Genomic DNA, 18,699 nt, shown 5'->3' on the forward strand with positions numbered 1-18,699 from the left:
ACTACTAGGAAACTCAGGTTTCATCGTCTTCTTAACTGCACTGCCCAGACCCTGAGTTCCATTAAGGGGACCTTGTGGAGGGGGAGGTGTCTCAAAAGATAGGGGAAGACTATGACTAGGACTCCCTGTACAAAAATTTAAAAACTTTCCACAAGGTGATCATGAAGGCCTGAAACTTGGAAACCCAAGAGTAAAATAACCAGGCTGCTGTGTGGAGCACATTGTGGAGATGTCAAGTCAGGGTCCAGCTGGGAGCCATGCCAGGGGATAGCCTAAGACACAAACAATGATGGATAAAAATGACAAAGAATGTTTGAAAAGAATAAGTTATCATGAGCAACAGAGAGTATTTTGTGATTAATTAAACATGAGGCCTGAAGCAGTGGAGGGTGTAAGAGACCAATATTTTAGGATTGGAAAACTGATAGATACTTGGGTTCCACTCACCAAGAGAGGAGATAGGAATTGAAGCAGGTTTGGGTAGAATATAATTATTTGACTTTCAGACACATTTAGTTCAATTTCTATGGGATATCCAGATGAAGAGTTCCATCTGGAATATAGTTAATATATATTTTCTTAGAGCTGAAGAAACAGTTCTGTGTTGCATGGGGAATAATTGAGGTACTTTATGTTATTTTGTACGCTGTGAAAAAAATCACCTATTGAGAATGAGGAGAAAGAAATGAATAAGCTAAAGGATGTCTGAAAATTTTAACCTAATTGAGCTAGGAGACAGCATCAAAAATGAGTACTTTTTAAGACAGATTTTTTTTAAAAGGTGTAAAGGTGTTAAGGCCATGTTAATATTGAATGGTAAGAATTTGTAGGCAACAATCTGCATATTTATAAAATTTCTCTTGGGTTATTCTTATTGTTTGAGTTGTACGGACTGAAATATGAGATAATAATATCGATTCATGGTAGAAGGTATATGAGCCACTTGCAAAAAAGCAAAGGTTCCACATGACTTAACAATCCTGTAATGAGAATAGCTCAGGTAATAGACTTTAGTGATGAAGGTAAAATCAGAAGTTAGTCTCTTAGGCCAGCAAAGAGGTGAGGAGTTAGGGACGTGACATTTATGGTGAAGCAGAAGAAGTGAGAAATCTGGAAATATATAGTGTTAGGAATATCTTCAAAAATTAAAAGTCTAACCTGGGAACAGGAAAAATAATCAGCTTACATTTTAAGTAGGTGACAAAAGGCACTTATACTGCAACAAAATATACTCCCCCCCAAAAAAATCATTCACTACACAAAATACCAGATGGATCAGTAGCCACTACAAGTTCAACAAAAAATAACTACACACACACGCGCTCACACACACACACACACACACACACATACACACACCCCTTTATGCCTCTTTATACTCATTTAAACATTTTTATTCTATAAAAACTAAATGTTTTACATTCACCATATCTCCGATACTTGAATATTGTTCATTTACATTAACATTTTTCCCAATTTAGTCTTGCTTTTTATTGAGAAACCATTGTTGTTTAGTTTATATACAGAGTCAAGAATAGTGATCATATTCCTGTTGATATTGTAATAATGCAATATGGTGAACTCTAAGAAGGGATAAACAAAACAGATTATAGCTCTCTTGTATTCAATATTAATTTGCGATTTTTCAGCCACAAATACATCTTGTGTACATAACAGATTATTGCAAAGTAGGGTTCTAAAAATAAACATACATTTATTTTTCACTGTCAGTGGTAAGTTTCAAAGAATATGGCGTTAAAAACAGGGCTATGAAGGACACCATGCACTTATGTTTTAAAATGTGGAGACCAAGTTTTGAAAAGGAATTCCAGTTTTATTTTTTTGCTACATGAGAGTTACACAGCCCATCTTGCAATTCCTTTTCAAGTAGATCTGTGCAGATTATGTGGCTGTCCCAAATGAAGTACAAGCTGTTACCCTTTTTTTTTCCATTTTGGAAACTGATCCGATTTCTACTCCTTGTAAATCTGGCATCTTCTGTGTAATACTACATGCTATTTGAAGAAAAGAGAGCTTGAGATTTTCACTTGTTACAAGCCTGCCTAATTAATTAGAATCTCTCCCCTTCATCCAAGTCTGACACAATTACTCAGATTGAAAAATGTTCCCCTTGCTTCTTTGTCAAAACTCAAGAACAGTATTGCTTCATCTGAAATTAAAAAGACAATTTTTATTTTATTTAGTCTATGGTATGTACAACCTATTTATAGCATGAAATGGAGAACAGAGTTTTAATTTCTCGATCAAAGTAAGCAACTGTCCCATTTTAAAATGTTCAGTCCCAAACACTGGAAAGCTCTGACAGCACACTGTGAGAACACACAAAATAAGACTCAGAGAAAAACAAGCGGGGAGAGTCCTTTCAATTCATGATATAAAGGGAATTATTTAAGTAACTAAAATATTTTAAGGGTAATTAAAGATTATAATAAATGCACTCTTTGGTATACAGTTTGAAGGGATCAAAATATATCATATGGAAGGTGTACAGTTGTTTTTAGAAAAGCCCACACCTAACACATCAGATAAAGACTTAGTATCCAAATCTATAAAGAACTTAACAAACTCAACACCCCAAAAAACAAATAATCCAGTGAAGAAATGGGCAAAAGACACTTTTCCAAAGAAGACATCCAGATGGCCGACAGACACATGAAAAAATGCTCAACATCACTCATCATCAGGGAAATACAAATCAAAACCACAAGGAGATACCACCTCACACCTGTCAGAATGGCTAACATTAACAACTCAGGCAACGACAGACATTGGCGAGGAAGCAGAGAAAGAGGATCTCTTTTGCACTGCTGGTGGCAATGCAAGCTGGTGCAGACACTCTGGGAAACAGTATGGAGGTTCCTCAAAAAGTTCAAAATAGAACTACCCTACGACCCAGCAATTGCACTACTAGGTGTTTATCCAAGGGATAAAGGTGTGCTGTTTCAAAGAGGCACATGCATCCCAATGTTTACAGCAGTGTTGTTGACAATAGCCAAAGCAAGGAAAGAGCCCAAATGTCCATCGACTGATGAATGGGTAAAGAAGATGTGGCATGCACACACACACACACACACACACACACACACACACACACATATACACAACAGAATATTACTCGGCAATCAAAAAGAATGAAATCTTGAGAAGTTCGGGTGGCTCAGTCAGTTAAGCAACCGACTTTGGCTCATGTCATGATCTCACAGTTTGTGGGTTCAAGTCCCGTGTTGGGCTCTGTGCTGATAGCTCAGAGCCTGGAGCCTCCTTCAGATTCCATGTCTCTTTCTCTGCCCTCCCCCAACCCCTGCTTGTGCTCTGTCTCTGTCTCTCAAAAATAAATAAAAGTTAAAAAAAAATAAAAAAAGAATGAAATGTTGCCATTTCCATTTAGTGGATGGAACTAGAGTGTATTATGCTAAGGGAAATTAGTCAAGAAAGACAAATATCATATGACTACAATCATATGTGAAATTCAAGATACAAAAGAGATGAACATAATGGAAGGGAAGCAAAAATAATATAAAAACAGGGAGGGGGACAAAACATAAAAGACTCTTAAATACAGAGAACAAACTGAGGGTTGCTGGAGGGGCTGTGGGTGGGGGCATGGGCTAAATGGGCGAGGGGCATTAAGAAGGACACTTGCTGCGATCAGCACTGGGTGTTTTATGTAGGGGATGAATCATTGGATTCTACTCCTGAAATCATTATTGCACTATATGCTAACTAACTTGGATGTAAATTTAAAAAATAAGAAAAAAAAATCTTGCACCGACATATATATAATCACTTGAGGAAGAGACATTATGTCATTAACAGAAGGGGAAGGAGCATTGACTCTTCATCACACTGCCTAAGTCTTAGTTATGGCTCAACCACCTATTTCTTAATTACGTGTTCCAGGTTTTTTTTTTTTTTATTTATTGGAGTGCGGGTTATTAAACATCTATCCCTTTACTCACATTTTGATATTCTACTTAGTGATGTAAAGGCTTGAAGTCGCTAGACCAGGGGCTCCCTTGGGATCCCTGGCCCTTTCAGGGAATCTGTAAGGTCAAATGATTATCAGTGATAATTGTGAGATATCACATTTGCTTTTTTCACTATAATTTTCTCATGACTGTACAGTAGATCTTTTATGAGGTTGCATAACATAGGATACAGCAAAAGAAACACAGAAGCAGATACGAAGCCAGAGGTTAAAGAGATTTGCAACGATATAAAACAATGCCACTCTTCTCACAATTTTTTTGTTTTGCTTTTGAAATTAGTTTTCGGGAAAAAATGTTATTTTTGTTAACATGTAATGGGTTGATTATGGTTACTTTCACAATGTCTCATCTTTAATGTGGTTACAATAGATATCATCCAAGCTCTTTGGGGTCCTGAAAGTGTCCTGAGACCAAAGAGTTTGAGAAACTCAGCTGTATACTACGTTTCTCTGTTGTGAGCTGGATTCCTGTCAAGTTAACAGGGGGCACTAGAGAGACATGACAAGAAAGAAAGGAGAAGGGGCTGGTTCCTGCTCATCTACCTTCACTTCCTGTTAGATCTCTCAGGTATCTCACCCTCACAGCACATGGTTCTGGGCAGAAGAGGCTCTTGTCACTAGCTTTTATCCACATTGAGAAATGCAGAGGGAGCTCTGGCTACACAGTCCTGCACAGACCTCGGAGATACTCCTCTGATGTCTGACTGCCAAGCTGCAGGTTCCTCTTGAGTTCCTCAGCTATAAAACGCAGAAGGAAGTAGCCCCTTCACAGAAGTCCCAGGGTGAGATCTGCCAGGCAACACCTTCCCCGCAGAACCTTGTGTCCCAGTTCCAAGACGTCCTTTCTCCAAGCTTCTGAGTTTTGATTACTCCAACCAACACACTTCCTGTGGTTCTGTCTCTGCATAACCTCAGTATTTCTCATTGCTTTTTCAACCTTCCAACACTGTTTAATCAATCACCTCTTCTACACTCTCTAGAGTAATAGAGTGAGACTTCTGTTCTCCTGACTGGATGGAGCTAGACACAATTAGCAACAGGTATTAATGCATGAGACATCTCTGAAAAGCTACCTATTATGACAGAACCAATCATCTCTATGGTGACATTAAATTTTAAAAAAGTATCCAAGAGAAAAATCAAAACTGTCTTCCTTGATAGCATATTGGAAATTTACACAAGTGATAAAAATATTATGTTTCCTACACACGATGGCTTTGTGACTACATTTTCATATATAAAGTGATCTATATTTATCTAGTCATTTAAAGGAGCACTTTTCCATATGTGATGGAAGTATCTCTTAAAATTATTACCTAAACACAGACTTCTAAGACTGTGAATGACAAGTGATGGATAATGAAAAAGTATATTTTCTTTAATGTTTAGCTATTATTATATCAGAGATACTTTAAATATTTTGCACAGTCTTAGTATGACAGTATAAGTCTTGCAACAAAGATATTTCCTAAGCAAATAATCTCTTCTCTTATAGAGAACTTGATACCGATTTTCCCTTTGAGGTTTCTACTGTGTATACATACTTAAATAAATAATTAGACTTACCGCCTGAAAGGAGAGCTGGCTTACTTTTTACCATTGGACTAGAATGAGGAAATTTGTTGCTAAATGACATGAAAAGGTGTGCCGTGAAATCATCAGGAAGCTCTGCTTCCAGGAATGTCTTCATAAATAGCTTGAAACCTTCAAAATCTATTGTCTGAAAAAAAAATTGAAACATATATTTTCAGACACAGCCAATGTTAAGATTTTTTATGTGCTGTATTCAGAATCAACAGTAGTAGAAATGACCGCAAACATTCTTATATCCATGTCTACCAAAGGAAGGGGACTATTTGAGAAATAGTTGCAGCCGTCCTAGGCTAACAGTGGCGATTAGGTAAGTATATATCTTACCTGTGGTGGATAAGCTGGATTCCAGCAGGAAAGGCTGAAGCTTTCCAGCCACACATTTCTATTTCCAGAGTATCTTATCACTTAAAAAATCTCCTCTTTGAAACTTAGTTTCCTTTTCTGTAAATTGGGAAGAATATTCCCAATCCTACAGAGTTGGTGTTATGATTAAATCAGGCAACTGACATGAACAGGCCAATTCAGTCATGAACACAGCATGAATACTGTGAAATAAAGGAATTTCTCTTGTCTCATTTCCCTGCCTCTAATGGTGAGTCTCGCTTTTGACAAATGGAAAAAGGGGTTAATTATAAATTTCACCCTAGCACCAAAATATCAAGTGATAGGAAATTCCAAAGTGAAATTCTAAAAGTTCCTATGCAAACTTTCAAAGAAACCTATTTCAAGAACTTTGCCCAACTATACTCACTGCAGGTCTATAAAAAACAAAACAAAACAAAACGAAAACACAGTTATTTCTTAGGAGAGAACCACTGATACATTGACAGTCTCCATGTCGACTTGGGGAAATAGTGGTGGGAACCACCTTCTATCCTTGAGTTAAGGAGAGGATTTCCCAGGAGCCACCTGGATATCTTGCTTTCTCCACACAGATGAGGACAGTGGACTGGACAGATCCAGGCAGGATCTTACTCTTGTCTGAAAACTGAGGACAAGAGTGCAGGTGCTTTAGGGCAAAGGCAAGTCAATGGCACTATATTGGGTTTGGCCAACGCCCTCATGACTGGAGGGACAATAAGGCACAAATATATCCTGGGAAATGAATGTAGACCACATGGAAGAGGCCAGTAGTTGATTTGAAGGGACTAAGAGACCTACTGAGAAGTAGCTGGAATTAAGCCACATCTGTCCAGATCAAGAGAGTGCAAGGTCGACGGTCCTCAGAAGAAGCCCTTGAAGGGCACTATTTTTTCTTATCCAGTTCAATGTAATTGAGATGAAACTAAAAATAGGGCAAAAATTAAATTTGGCTGATAAATGCTCTTAATTTTGGTCAAACTTCTGGCAGATGAGAATAAATTAATTCCTTAAACTACTATTTTGGATAGAAAAAGTATTTGTTCTGTGTAATTATATTGGGATAAGATGGTACAGAATGACCAATTTTATTATAACATTATTTTGAATAAACCTAAAATGGAATATGACATACAGGGATATCATTTCAGAAAGGGCATTTTTAAAGATTAGATCATGTGCCAATTAAGAATATGTACTAAGTATGTTTCTGTATCTAATATCATTTCAAGCCAATAGAAACAAAACAAAAATGTCATGTTGTTTATTAATGGTTGCAAAACTCTGCATACACCTTACTCTGATATTTTTAGTTAGTTTAATCTCCCTGTGCTTATTCATAAAAAGCACTTCAGACATTTACACTGGAGGTATTAAAAAGACTTCACTTTCTTCCATGGGGTACCTGGATGGCCCAGTCGGTTAAGTGTCTGACATCAGCTCAGAGCATGACAGCTCAGAGCCTGGAGCCTGCTTCGGATTCTGTGTCCTCCTCTCTCTCTGCCCCTCCCCCATTCATGCTCTCTCTGTCTCTCAAAAATAAATAAACATTTAATAAATTTTTTTAATAAAAAAAGAAGACTTCACTTTCTTCTATATTTAATAGATCACCACCACTGCAAAATATTACACATTCTACTAGGACATGAACCACATAATTAAAATCCATGAATAATATAAAAATATAAAGAATAGTCTCAGGTAGCGTTACTTCCAAAAAGCAGTTTGCTACCATGAACGAAACCAAAGTTTCCAAATACACTGATAAGGCTAGCAGCCAGGCCAGTGTATCAAAATTAGTTTTCTTGAGCAGAGACACCTACTCTTACTAACAGGGTTCCTTAGGCATGGCCTATTGTCAGAGATTCAATCCACATTCAACCGGATGAGTGAGGAGTATCGATAGATAATCCTCAAATGTGTGAAGCCCCATGGGACATTAGGAGTTAATTTTATTACAAAAATATAGGAACTTTGTGTAAAAAAAAAAAATAACATATTCATAGGCACTGTGGCCAGGAGCATGGTTATTTATATTCACTCTTGCTTCTGTGTCCTAAGCCTTAAGTAGTCAGCATTGTGTTTGCCAATATAACAGAAGACAACAGCATAGTTTTAAAGTGAGACTACCTGGATCTTCTCGCAGATTCAACACTTTCTAGCTGTGTCAAGGTGGGCGATTTACAAATCTTTCAATGCCTCAGTTTTTCCATCTCTAGATAAGAATAACATAATACCTACTTTTTGGTCTATTAGCAATTTCAAATAGTCTTTGAAGAATAAGCCTCAAAACCACATTACCTTAAATGTTTTTGTATGCATTTGAATATCCTTTTTGGATATTTGTTTTAGAAAGCTAGTAACAAAACATGAACAAAGGACTAGAATCATTGACATTTATTCTCTGGATCTTCTTTTGGTATATGAATACATTTTAAAACCTAACTACTGCAAGGCAAGAGTTTAACATGATAACAGAGGAAAACAATAACAACCAACAAAGAAAAATGAAAGAAGAACTTCAGAATAAAATAATTTTGTGTCATATTCCAATATCTCTACTTGCTATTTGAGGGTTCTGGGGCAAGGAGTTTATCTGCTCTTTTATTTATTATTATTTTTTATTATCTTTTAATGTTTATTTTTGAGAGAGAGATAGGACATGAGTAGGGGAGGGGCAGAGAGAGAGGGAGACACAGAATCTGAAGCAGGCTCCAGGCTCTGAGCTGTCAGCACAAAGCCCAGTGCGGAGCTGGAACCCACAAACTGTAAGATCATGACCTGAGCCGACATTTGACGCTTAACTGACTGAGCCACTCAGGCGCCTCTATATGCTCGTTTAAAGAAAAAATCTGCCACATCTCAAGTGGGTGTATTTTATAAAGCCTTACATAACCCAAGTAGACCCTCCTTGAAATTAGCGCCTGTAATTTAATAATGAAATACAGAAAAATAATCAAAACGAATTAGCATCCTTCCTTGGTACCTCTTTCTTGGTCCTCAGGAAACATTCTAAAATTAAATGCTGCAGCTCTGCTGTGCTCAGTAAGCAAAAAGCAGCTTGGTTTTATTCTGACAGCTCTAAACCTTAATTTTTTTCATATAAAGTGATATATATATATATATATATATATATATATATATATATAAGATCAACCATTTAGGATTGTCATCTAAATGTAATAATAAATCAGCATAAAGCACTTAAGATGCTCTTGGGCACGTGGCATGTAAAATAAATGAAATAATAAACTAATAGAAGGAAGTGCTGGTTTGAGGTTTAATGGATTTTTTATTATCTTAATTTGCCTTCCTCTTTGTTAGTCCAGAAAACCAGGAAAGTCACTACATCTTCCCGAATCAAACCTGCAGTTTCTGTGTTTTAGCTCTTTTGCTATAATTGTTCAGAATCAGGCAACATTGACAAATCACCGCTTTTAAAATGTGAGCATTTAGGGGCGCCTGGGTGGCTCAGTCAGTTGAGCGACCGACTTGGGCTCAGGCCATGATCTCACAGTTTGTGAGTTCAAGCCCCGTGTAGGGCTCTGTGCTGACAGCTCAGAGCCTGGAGCCTGCTTCCCATTCTGTGTCTCCCTCTCTCTCTCTGCCCCTCCCCCACTCATGTTCTGTCTCTCTCTGTCTCAGAAATAAATAAACATTAAAAAAATTTGTTTTAAATAAAATAAAATGTGAGCATTTATTTGTAAACAAATATCTTCTTTTAAAAAAATAAAAGTCTATTATTGGAATCATCATAAATTCCTCGGTTTTGAAAGTTTTCTACGAGATGACATCATCCCATTTATTACTTAAGTTTTCCTGTTGATGTAAACTTCTCTTTCAAATTTCTTTACGCTGTTGGTGGAAGCAAATTTCCCCTGCCTTACATTTTGGTCATTACATACAATTTACAGTGTTATAAAACTCAAATTTCTTTAAAGCCAAAATTGAGCTGTTTCAGTTTTCCAATTCATGGAGCTAATTATTCTGCAATGCCTTTTCTCGTTACCCTTGTTTCCTTATTTTCTTGTTAGTAAAAGATTTCCAAATAACTTTTAAATTCTATGTTGTCTAAAATATCTGTAAGTGCATACTGTTCTCAATATATACATTTTCCTTATTTCGTGATTCAGTAGAACATTTCCAAATTTAAGTATTTTATTTTCTACTGCTGTCACGTAGCAGCATTAGAATTGGTTTTTGAAGACTGTGACCTTTAAATAGAATGAGATCACTTATATGCACATCAATGGAAACGCTAATAAAAAAAAAAGTTGGGTTGGACTTAACTGAATGAGTGTTCAAAAATCAAATTGGCTATACGCTCGGAGACACACAGACCACACGATGTTGAAAATTTTGAGAACTGCTTTTTCATTTTTTTTTCTTAAGGAGCAGCCACAGACTATTTAGGGAGATAACATAGAGAATCTGCAAAGAATTCAGACTGAGGGAGCTGCTGAGATATTGTTGCCAAGCTGGCATGAATTCAAAACACATTTCTATATGCCTTTCATTATTATATCTGACCATCTGGGTCCTTTGTTTTTAAGTCCTAGTTAATTCTAAAGAAATAACACTAGTGTTCATCCAAGTAGATTCGAAGTGAATGAAAATAAATGTCATCGCTCTATCATTAATGTATTCTGGTGGTTTCAGGATGGGGATTTTCTCATATTCAGCAAATGTTCACTGTGCACCCACTTTATATGAGGCTCCGCCCCAGGTGTTTGGGTGAAGATGCTACTGCAACATGCGAAAATCCTTCCACTAGAGGCTAATCTTCTAACAAAGGATATAAGAAAATAGAGAAATAAATATGTTAAATGTACAATGTTTGACAGTGTTAAGTGTTGTAGGAAAATGAAGAAGGAAAATGGTTATGTATTTGGGAGAGGCACATGTAGTTTTAAATCTTATGATGAAGAAATGAGAATCTGTTCTTTGAATAAAGATTTAAAGGAGATGAGGGAGATAGCTTTGCACATATTTGGAGAAAGAACATCTCAGATAGGCAAAACAGGTAGTGCAAATGTCCTGAGGTATTAAATTGTTCCTGTTTTAAAGGAATTTATATAAAATCCAGGGAGGAGGAGCAGGAGAGCAGAGGAGGAGTGAGGGCAGACTAGAATAGTAGAAAATACATTCTCATATGTCTATTATAGAAAATTAGGGGAGAAATACATCAACTGTGACAGGTATCACCTCACCACTTGAAATTGTCAGATCATTGAAGTTTCAATTTAGGATATGGTACTGCAAATGGTCCATTCACAAATTCTAAATGTTGTGATAGATACAAGATACTATTTTTTTGACAATATCGAGATTGGATCCTCAGTGCATTTATGAGAAACCTGTAAGAAGCTATTCAAATTTATGTGTTTAATTATGATAAAATGTAACTAAGTAAACTCATAAGTATCTATGTAAGTATCTTCTCAAACTTTTACATGGCTCCCTTGTAGGACAGAGCAATTCTCGGAGTATCAAGGTGTAAAAGCCAAGCCCCATCATGAAAAGGAAGTTACTACATATTTCAACAATAATTAATACATAGTGAATATGATGTTAATAATACAGAATTATCAAAGGCATTTTATTATTCAGTTTGGTGGTAAATTTTCAAAACTGTTCTCTGGTTGTAGCATGATAAGAGGAAAATGGCTGCCTTTGTGTTGACAGGAAAAGGGAAGAGAAGCAGAAATACTGGTTGACATGTTCCTTCCATTCCTTGCTAACTGCCCTGGCATTTATGCAGTTGTGGGAGGCAGAACAGATACAACAGACACAATAACTCTAGGAGCAGGACAGCATTCTGGATGGTGGCCAGGCTTGGCAGGGAAACAAATCACATCTTGTGTCCTCCACTCGTACCTCATGGTAGAAGGAAATCAATTTAGAGTTGGAAAAGACATCAGAGTTATATTTTCTCACTTTATAGTTGAGAAAAGTGAGGCTCTAAGAAAATAAAGGTGATAGGATAGGCTGATGGTGTATCTCATATATTCCCACCTTCTCTTTTCACATATATTCTAGAAATTTTGTATGAAATCATGCTGGTTGCTAAAGTGTGACTAACAGCCACTGTCTTTAAACATCACTGGAATACCTACACGTCAGGCACAGAGCTAAGTATTTTATACACACTTTAGAATTTAACCCTTTTAACAACTCAATAAGGCCAGTATTCCTCTTGTTTGACAGCTGAACAAATGGAGGCTAATCATTTGTACAAGAACTGCTAATATGTGGCAGATGCGGGATTTGAACTCAGTTCAGTTGAACTCCTAAGACCACATTTTCTCTGTTATACTTTCCAGATTCTTTCTTTAATGGCAAAAGTTGAATTCGGTTCTGGAAGGACAATTATAGCTTACAATAAAAGGGTGTTTATATCATTGCTAACAATTCTATCAATGTCAATATCCTTGTTAAAGACACTTAAAATATTACATTAGGCAGCAGCACTACCAAATGTAAGTTATGAATTCCCAGGTTTCTTATTAAAGGAATGAAGCAACTCACTAATCTAAATGTAAAGGGTAACCTTCTATATTAGTAGAATCTACAGTACAGAGTACCAAGTACAAAGATAAGGGAAGCTTAGGGAACAATGAAATACAACTCAGCCTTGAGCCAAGGATCATCTACTAACAGGAAATGTAAAGAGAAAATCCTACACTCATAGGCACTGATACACCAAGAGCCCATATAGAGCAATAAATATGCATGCCGTGTTTTTTTCCTTTGGCTAACCTCAGCTATACCTATTCTTTCTATTCTGCAACTGAAATCGCTTGCCTACTAAACATTTCCATATGGAACAAAGACTGAGCAAGGAAAAGGAAGAAACTCATCCCACTGACCCTAAAAAGGGCAGAGCTAACTTTGACACCAGTTTTCAGACAGTCCCTGGTAGGGATGCCGATTGTGCAGAAAGGTGTGTTTGTTGACCAACGTGTTCAGTAAATGTCCTTTCATAGCTAAAGCATGCTATATAAAAGCAGCCATTTACTCTGAAGAGTTGTCCCCTAAAACCATAAAGTCCATGTAGTCCGTCTTGGGTGGGGTGGTGGTTGGTAGGTTTCCATAGAGGTCAGGGATAACATCAGGGAAGTGTCATCCTCTGAAAGAGACTGGCGAAAGTCATCACAGTCAATAAGTTGCCATTTCAGTCCTACCTCATCCTAGGAGACTGTAATATGGAGGACCTGTATCTAGTCGATCAAGATCATTCTGATGTAACCAATTGCACTGTGATATGTCGGGGATGAGATCACAGTGTTTTCTGTCATTGAGACCATAGGGAAACGTGTGAATAAAAAGCTGCTAATACATACCCATTACTGTTCAAGGGAGACAATATTATGGTTTTAAATATCTCATGCATTTTGGTATGATATATTCCTAGTATGATAGAAAAATCCATTTAGAGATTCCCAAAATGGGTTGTAATTCTAGGCACCCAGCTGAACTATGGACCCCAAACTTCCTTTACAAAATAGGCTTTGCTAGGAGAGAGTGACTGAAACAACAGATGGTTTACTCTTTTTTCCCAGGAAGGCAAAGATCAACAGCTTTTCAGTTATATTTTTCTCACAGATTCTAATAGCACTGTAGATGCCCCCCACAATGAAATCCCTATCAATTGCATTTAAGTGCAATTATAAACCTCCCATTGTAAAAGAATAAATTAAGACTTTCATTAAATGAATTATTTTATTGGAGTCTGATCCATGTTTTGGTGAAATCAGAAAATTAAATTCAAGAGTTTATAAAACTAAAGCCCACCCTCTAGACCCTCTTTGAATCCATTGAGACAGCTCCTCCATTTCAGACTTTGATGTGAACAAGTGTCAGTCAATTATAACCTACTAAGTATTATGGATAGACTTGCATATTATATGAATCTTAATGGTACAGAAGTACAGGTCAGTGATATGGATGAGAAATTCATAGCTCACATCAGAATAAAAAAAGAAAAGACAGATTTCAATAGAAAAGAAAATGTCTTACTTGGTTAAGAATGTCTTGTTTCTGTGCATGCAAGGAAAGAAAGAATACATGTGTTAATGTAAGGTAATTTATACTCATTATCTCATATTGCTGACAAACTAAAAGGTCAATTTTACAGATTGATTTTAAAACATACCCTAGATCCATGGGTCTCAAAATGTGGTCCTGAAACAGCATCATTATCATAAACTGTGAAGCTGATAGAAATATACATTTTTGAGCCTTACCCCAGAAACACAGAAACTGAGAGGGTAGGGGAACAGGCAGAAACCTGTGTTTTAAGAAGACCCACAGGTGATTCTGATACAAGCTAAAATTTAAGAATCACTTACTAGGTCAATCTTTGAGTGTAATAAGCAAATAGTTCTAACTGATAGGAGATAAATATAATGAACAACACATATAAGATTTTTAAAACCTTCCAGAGAAAATCATGAAAATATAACAGCATTATAAATATATATTAGATTATGAATACTTATTTCTCACTTCTAATGTTTCCATCTTTTGGAATAACATGTTTGACTAGCCCATTGCAATGCCTTTAAAGAAAAATATCTTCCCATACATATAGTACTACTTATTTTTTCCCATGTTTTTAAACATCAGTGGAACAATATAGAATTGAATTTGAAATCCAGAAGGGAAAAAGATACACATACACACACACACACACACACACACACACACACACACACAAAATTACTTATTCTATAATATTCTATGTATATTTTACATATATATAAAATGCAATGCCAAACTTGTTCTTTCTATTATCAAATTCCGTTACTTTCATGAATCATTTATATCTGAGATATGCTGACTATATTCACTGTGAGTCTTCTCACTGAGTTTGGATGGCTACTAAAAACTAGCTATAATCATACTCTTAACATTATATCATTCATGTGAGATTAGTTGGAGACTAATAAGAATCTCTTACCTTACTAGGTATGAGTTAGTAGTAATTACATGCATGGGAATATGCCATACTCATTACATAAGAAATACCATTCAATGTACATGACATACCTTTCTTTTCCCCTTATTCTCATCTCCCAAAACCTTCCTTTTCATTTTATGGCCAGTCAACAAAGTGAAGAAGAAAGGGCATTAATCTTAATCTGGGATTCCAGATAATTAGGTTTTAATTACGGCTCTTATCATGAAACTAGCTTGTGAATCTTGAGAAAGTAATTTTAGTTTTCTTATAATGACTTTATCTAAAAACTTGATAATCTTATCTGTTAAGAAAACTTAAGACCTTTTTAAAATTTTGGCTCTTAGGGAATCTTTAGTGCCATTGTTTAGAATAATATATTTTTTTTTATTTGGTTATTTTTTTTCAAAGAGTGATTGTTACATGATCTTTAAAAGACACAAATGAAAAATAATTGATTCATCTGTATATTGCAGTTAGTATTTATTCTCCATTAGATTCATCCATATATTGCAATTAGTATTTCTTCTCCATTAAAATACACTTAAATAGGTCACATATTCATTATATTAAGCCTTTATACAAAGATTTAGAACTCAGTAATTAAAAGAGTGATAAATACAGTGCACCTACCATATAAGCAGCTTTAAAAGAGGAGAAGCAAGTAAGAGATATTTAGGCTGTTCTTTCTTTGTTTCTTTGCAAATATCTTTTATATGGATGACATAAGCAATGTTCATTTTAGAAAACAAAGGATTAATTATTTATTCTAAAAGTAGTGTAGATGAAATATTTTTTTTCTAAATTTTCTTGTATAAGGGGGCATCAATTAAGTAGTCATCTGTGGCAAAGAACTTTAGGATTAACCTGTCCAGTCAATAGAGAGTGATAACTTCCCATGTGAATTCTGCATACTGTTATAGTAACCTTTCAGAAACTGGATGAAGTCATGTTCTGAAGAGAACCTCAAGGCTTTAAAGATTTCTTTTTCAACATTAAATATTCCTAATTACCTCCTATTGGCTTTTGTAAAATACATACTAGTGTTTAAGAGTCATATAAACTTTATTTATTTTTTTTCCTCAAGGGAAAAGACCTATCAATGTTAGATTAGGAGTAGTTTTGCTTTTAAATTAGAATTACTTTGGGGTCATAATGAGATTTAACTTTTTGTTTTTCAACAATTCATTATTTTAATAATGCATTTCAAGAGCAGATCTGCACATTTATGGAGAATTATTACATTACTGAATAGGCTGACATCATATGGGTGTCTAAGAATGAATCTAGTAATTACCTCAATAAATCCAGTATACAGTGACTGATAATCCTCATGAAAAATATAATAGTAAGACTAAGTCTGGAGAGTCTTTTAAATAAGAAATCATTGAAGCAAAAAGGCTATTTTGCAAACAAAATTACATTCCAACTTAATTTATAGCTACCAGCTATCTTTAGGGAGAAAAACAAACCTAGTTTTATCTATGTATATAGATTAGATAACATGTACATTTTCAAGCATGGTCAGAAATGTAAATATTAATGACACTTTTGGGCCTTACAGCAATTCTGTACAGTTGTCATCTTAGCTTTCCCACTCTGCTTTTATGGTCTTTGAGATTTTCAGTTCTACAAACTTTTCTGCCAACATTTTCTTTCTCATACTATAGCATCCAGGAAAATAAAATCTGAGGGAAATGTACGCTGGATATCTGCTTTTGTTCCTAGGACAGGAAAATGGGAATGGCTTTAAACTGCCTTATTTTCCCCATCATTGGTAGGCTGTAAATATTAACTTATTTGAAAAAGAAAACAAATCTTAGAGTAAGGACCTTTACAAGCTACAGTAATGTATCAGAATATAGACAAAATAAGAAAATATGACATGAAAGAAAGCTATGGGAAATACTGAAAGGAAATTATAAAACAATATGAATTAAGGTTAGAATATATAGATTTGGTTTTGACTAAAACGCAAATTCTATAAATCCCTAAGAAAAGTAATATTGAAGGAAAACTAGGAACTGTGCTCTTATAAACATTCAAAACTGTAATGACAATGATAACAAAAAACAAATCGCAGTTAAATCAGCAAACAAATCTATCTAGCTGGCTAAATAATTCATCCAGGGGAAAGGGCCTTTTCCAAAGGGTAATTTGTTTTATCTCCCATACAACACAACTATCATTCAGAGAAACTGCAAAAGAACTCACAGCAAAGGTGCTCAAACATTTAAATGTAGCATCACTCAGGTAGCATTAAAAGGAAGGTTATTTAACAAGTAATTAGGAAAGGAAAGACATTCATTCAAGCAAGGTGTCCAAAAGCAATCGACAGGACATGAAGTTTTTACAAGGAAGGAATTTCAGGGACTTGTCAGCTTACTGGTAGTAGGTTAAAACAAGATAGGGTGAAGAAATTCCTCTTTTTTTACCCAAAGTGGCTTTTTAAAATTACAGATCTTTCTTTAGTCAAGGGAATCATTGAAAGGAGTAACTCTCTGAAAGGAGTAACTCTCCTGCCCCCAACGAATTTTGATCTGGGGTTAAAACGTGTAGGTCACAGAGTGAGTGGCAAGCACACTTTGTCTTCCCTTCTATCTAATCCTGACCTGATCCTACCTGAGCAAGCCAATTCAGAATTGCAGTATCTTTAACATCTAGGGAAAGAACCTAAGACCATATTAGAGATGACCTATACTCTTTCAAGCACCCAATATAGAAATGTTATTTTCATCAGCAAACGTTTTTTGAATGAAAAAAGTAGTACACTATTTTACGTATTTTCCAAAATAGCATTTCATTATGAATTTTATTTCATTTATGGTATGGCATATGGTACATATATTTCCAAGGACTCTTCATTAAGAAACCCCTTCTCCAATCACATATATGAAACTGATATAAATGAAAAAGAAGTTTTACCCCTTCAGGATTATACTTTGCAAGCACACCATTACCATGGAATTCTTCAAGAACATCCTTTAATTTCTTTGTGGAATCTATAAAGAAATAGAGAACACACAAATTGTTTATAGATGCCTATTGTGGTTAAATAACCTAGTTCAGAAACAAAGACCCATTAAAATATAATCACCAACAGATATTCAGTTTTAAAATGAACATGTAAAATGTTCTTTATCATTTTCGAAAGGCTATTTGGTTGAAAAAAGAAATCACACACAAAAAAGAAAGGGACAGAAATACTATGTTTTCCAAGTGTATTGCCCAAGAATAAGGCCATTACCTATGTACTACACAAATTAATGAGCAAACATATAAAAAAGTAACATGTCTTCTCTTTATTTTGATAGCATAACATCTAAATGAATGAAATAAGCTTAGTTTAAAAAGAAAATATAGGGGGTGCCTGAGTGGCTCAGTCGGTTAAGCCTCCAACTTTTGATTTTGGTTCAGGTTATGATCTCAAGGTCATGAGATCAAGTTCCGTGCTGAGCTTAGGGCCTGCTTGGGATTCTCTCTCTCCCTCTCTTTCTTCCCCTCCCCCATTTGTGCACACACTCACTCTGTCTCTCTCTCTCAAAATAAATAAATAAACATTTAAAAAAGAAAAAAAGTAAACATAGGCATTTGTTATTGAACTTTACAATTAACACAGTACATTTTACATATTTTACTCCATTAGCAAAGAATAATCCTGCTGGACAAATAAACACAATGAAATGTGTAGTTAAGCCTCAATGGTGAATCCAGTCAGAGGCAAGGTACACATTGTAGTATTTTGCAGATGGTTTTATAAGGAATTTTCTAAATATAC

At 35.5% G+C, this 18,699-nt stretch overlaps 1 protein-coding gene across 6 annotated transcripts in view; it reads right to left on the reverse strand.

The window, feature by feature from the left end:
• Positions 1-18,699, reverse strand: part of DGKB (diacylglycerol kinase beta) — a 647,032-nt gene that overhangs the window by 541,115 nt on the left and 87,218 nt on the right. For 3 of the 6 annotated variants that reach the window (XM_047096392.1, XM_047096389.1, XM_047096388.1), the window contains exons 2-4: positions 17,847-17,923; positions 13,982-14,002; positions 5,576-5,729 (exon numbers count right to left, since the gene is read on the reverse strand). In XM_047096392.1, coding sequence (XP_046952348.1) covers positions 5,576-5,729; positions 13,982-14,002; positions 17,847-17,923 — 252 coding nt within the window. The remainder of the gene's footprint in view (positions 1-5,575; positions 5,730-13,981; positions 14,003-17,846; positions 17,924-18,699) is intronic. The other 3 variants (XM_047096393.1, XM_047096391.1, XM_047096390.1) reach the window with 1 other exon arrangement.

This window comes from Lynx rufus, unplaced genomic scaffold (genome assembly GCF_022079265.1).
Source record: "Lynx rufus isolate CCGP_SWC_20201006 ecotype Redwood Valley unplaced genomic scaffold, mLynRuf1.p SCAF_4, whole genome shotgun sequence".
Taxonomy (NCBI): domain Eukaryota; kingdom Metazoa; phylum Chordata; class Mammalia; order Carnivora; family Felidae; genus Lynx; species Lynx rufus.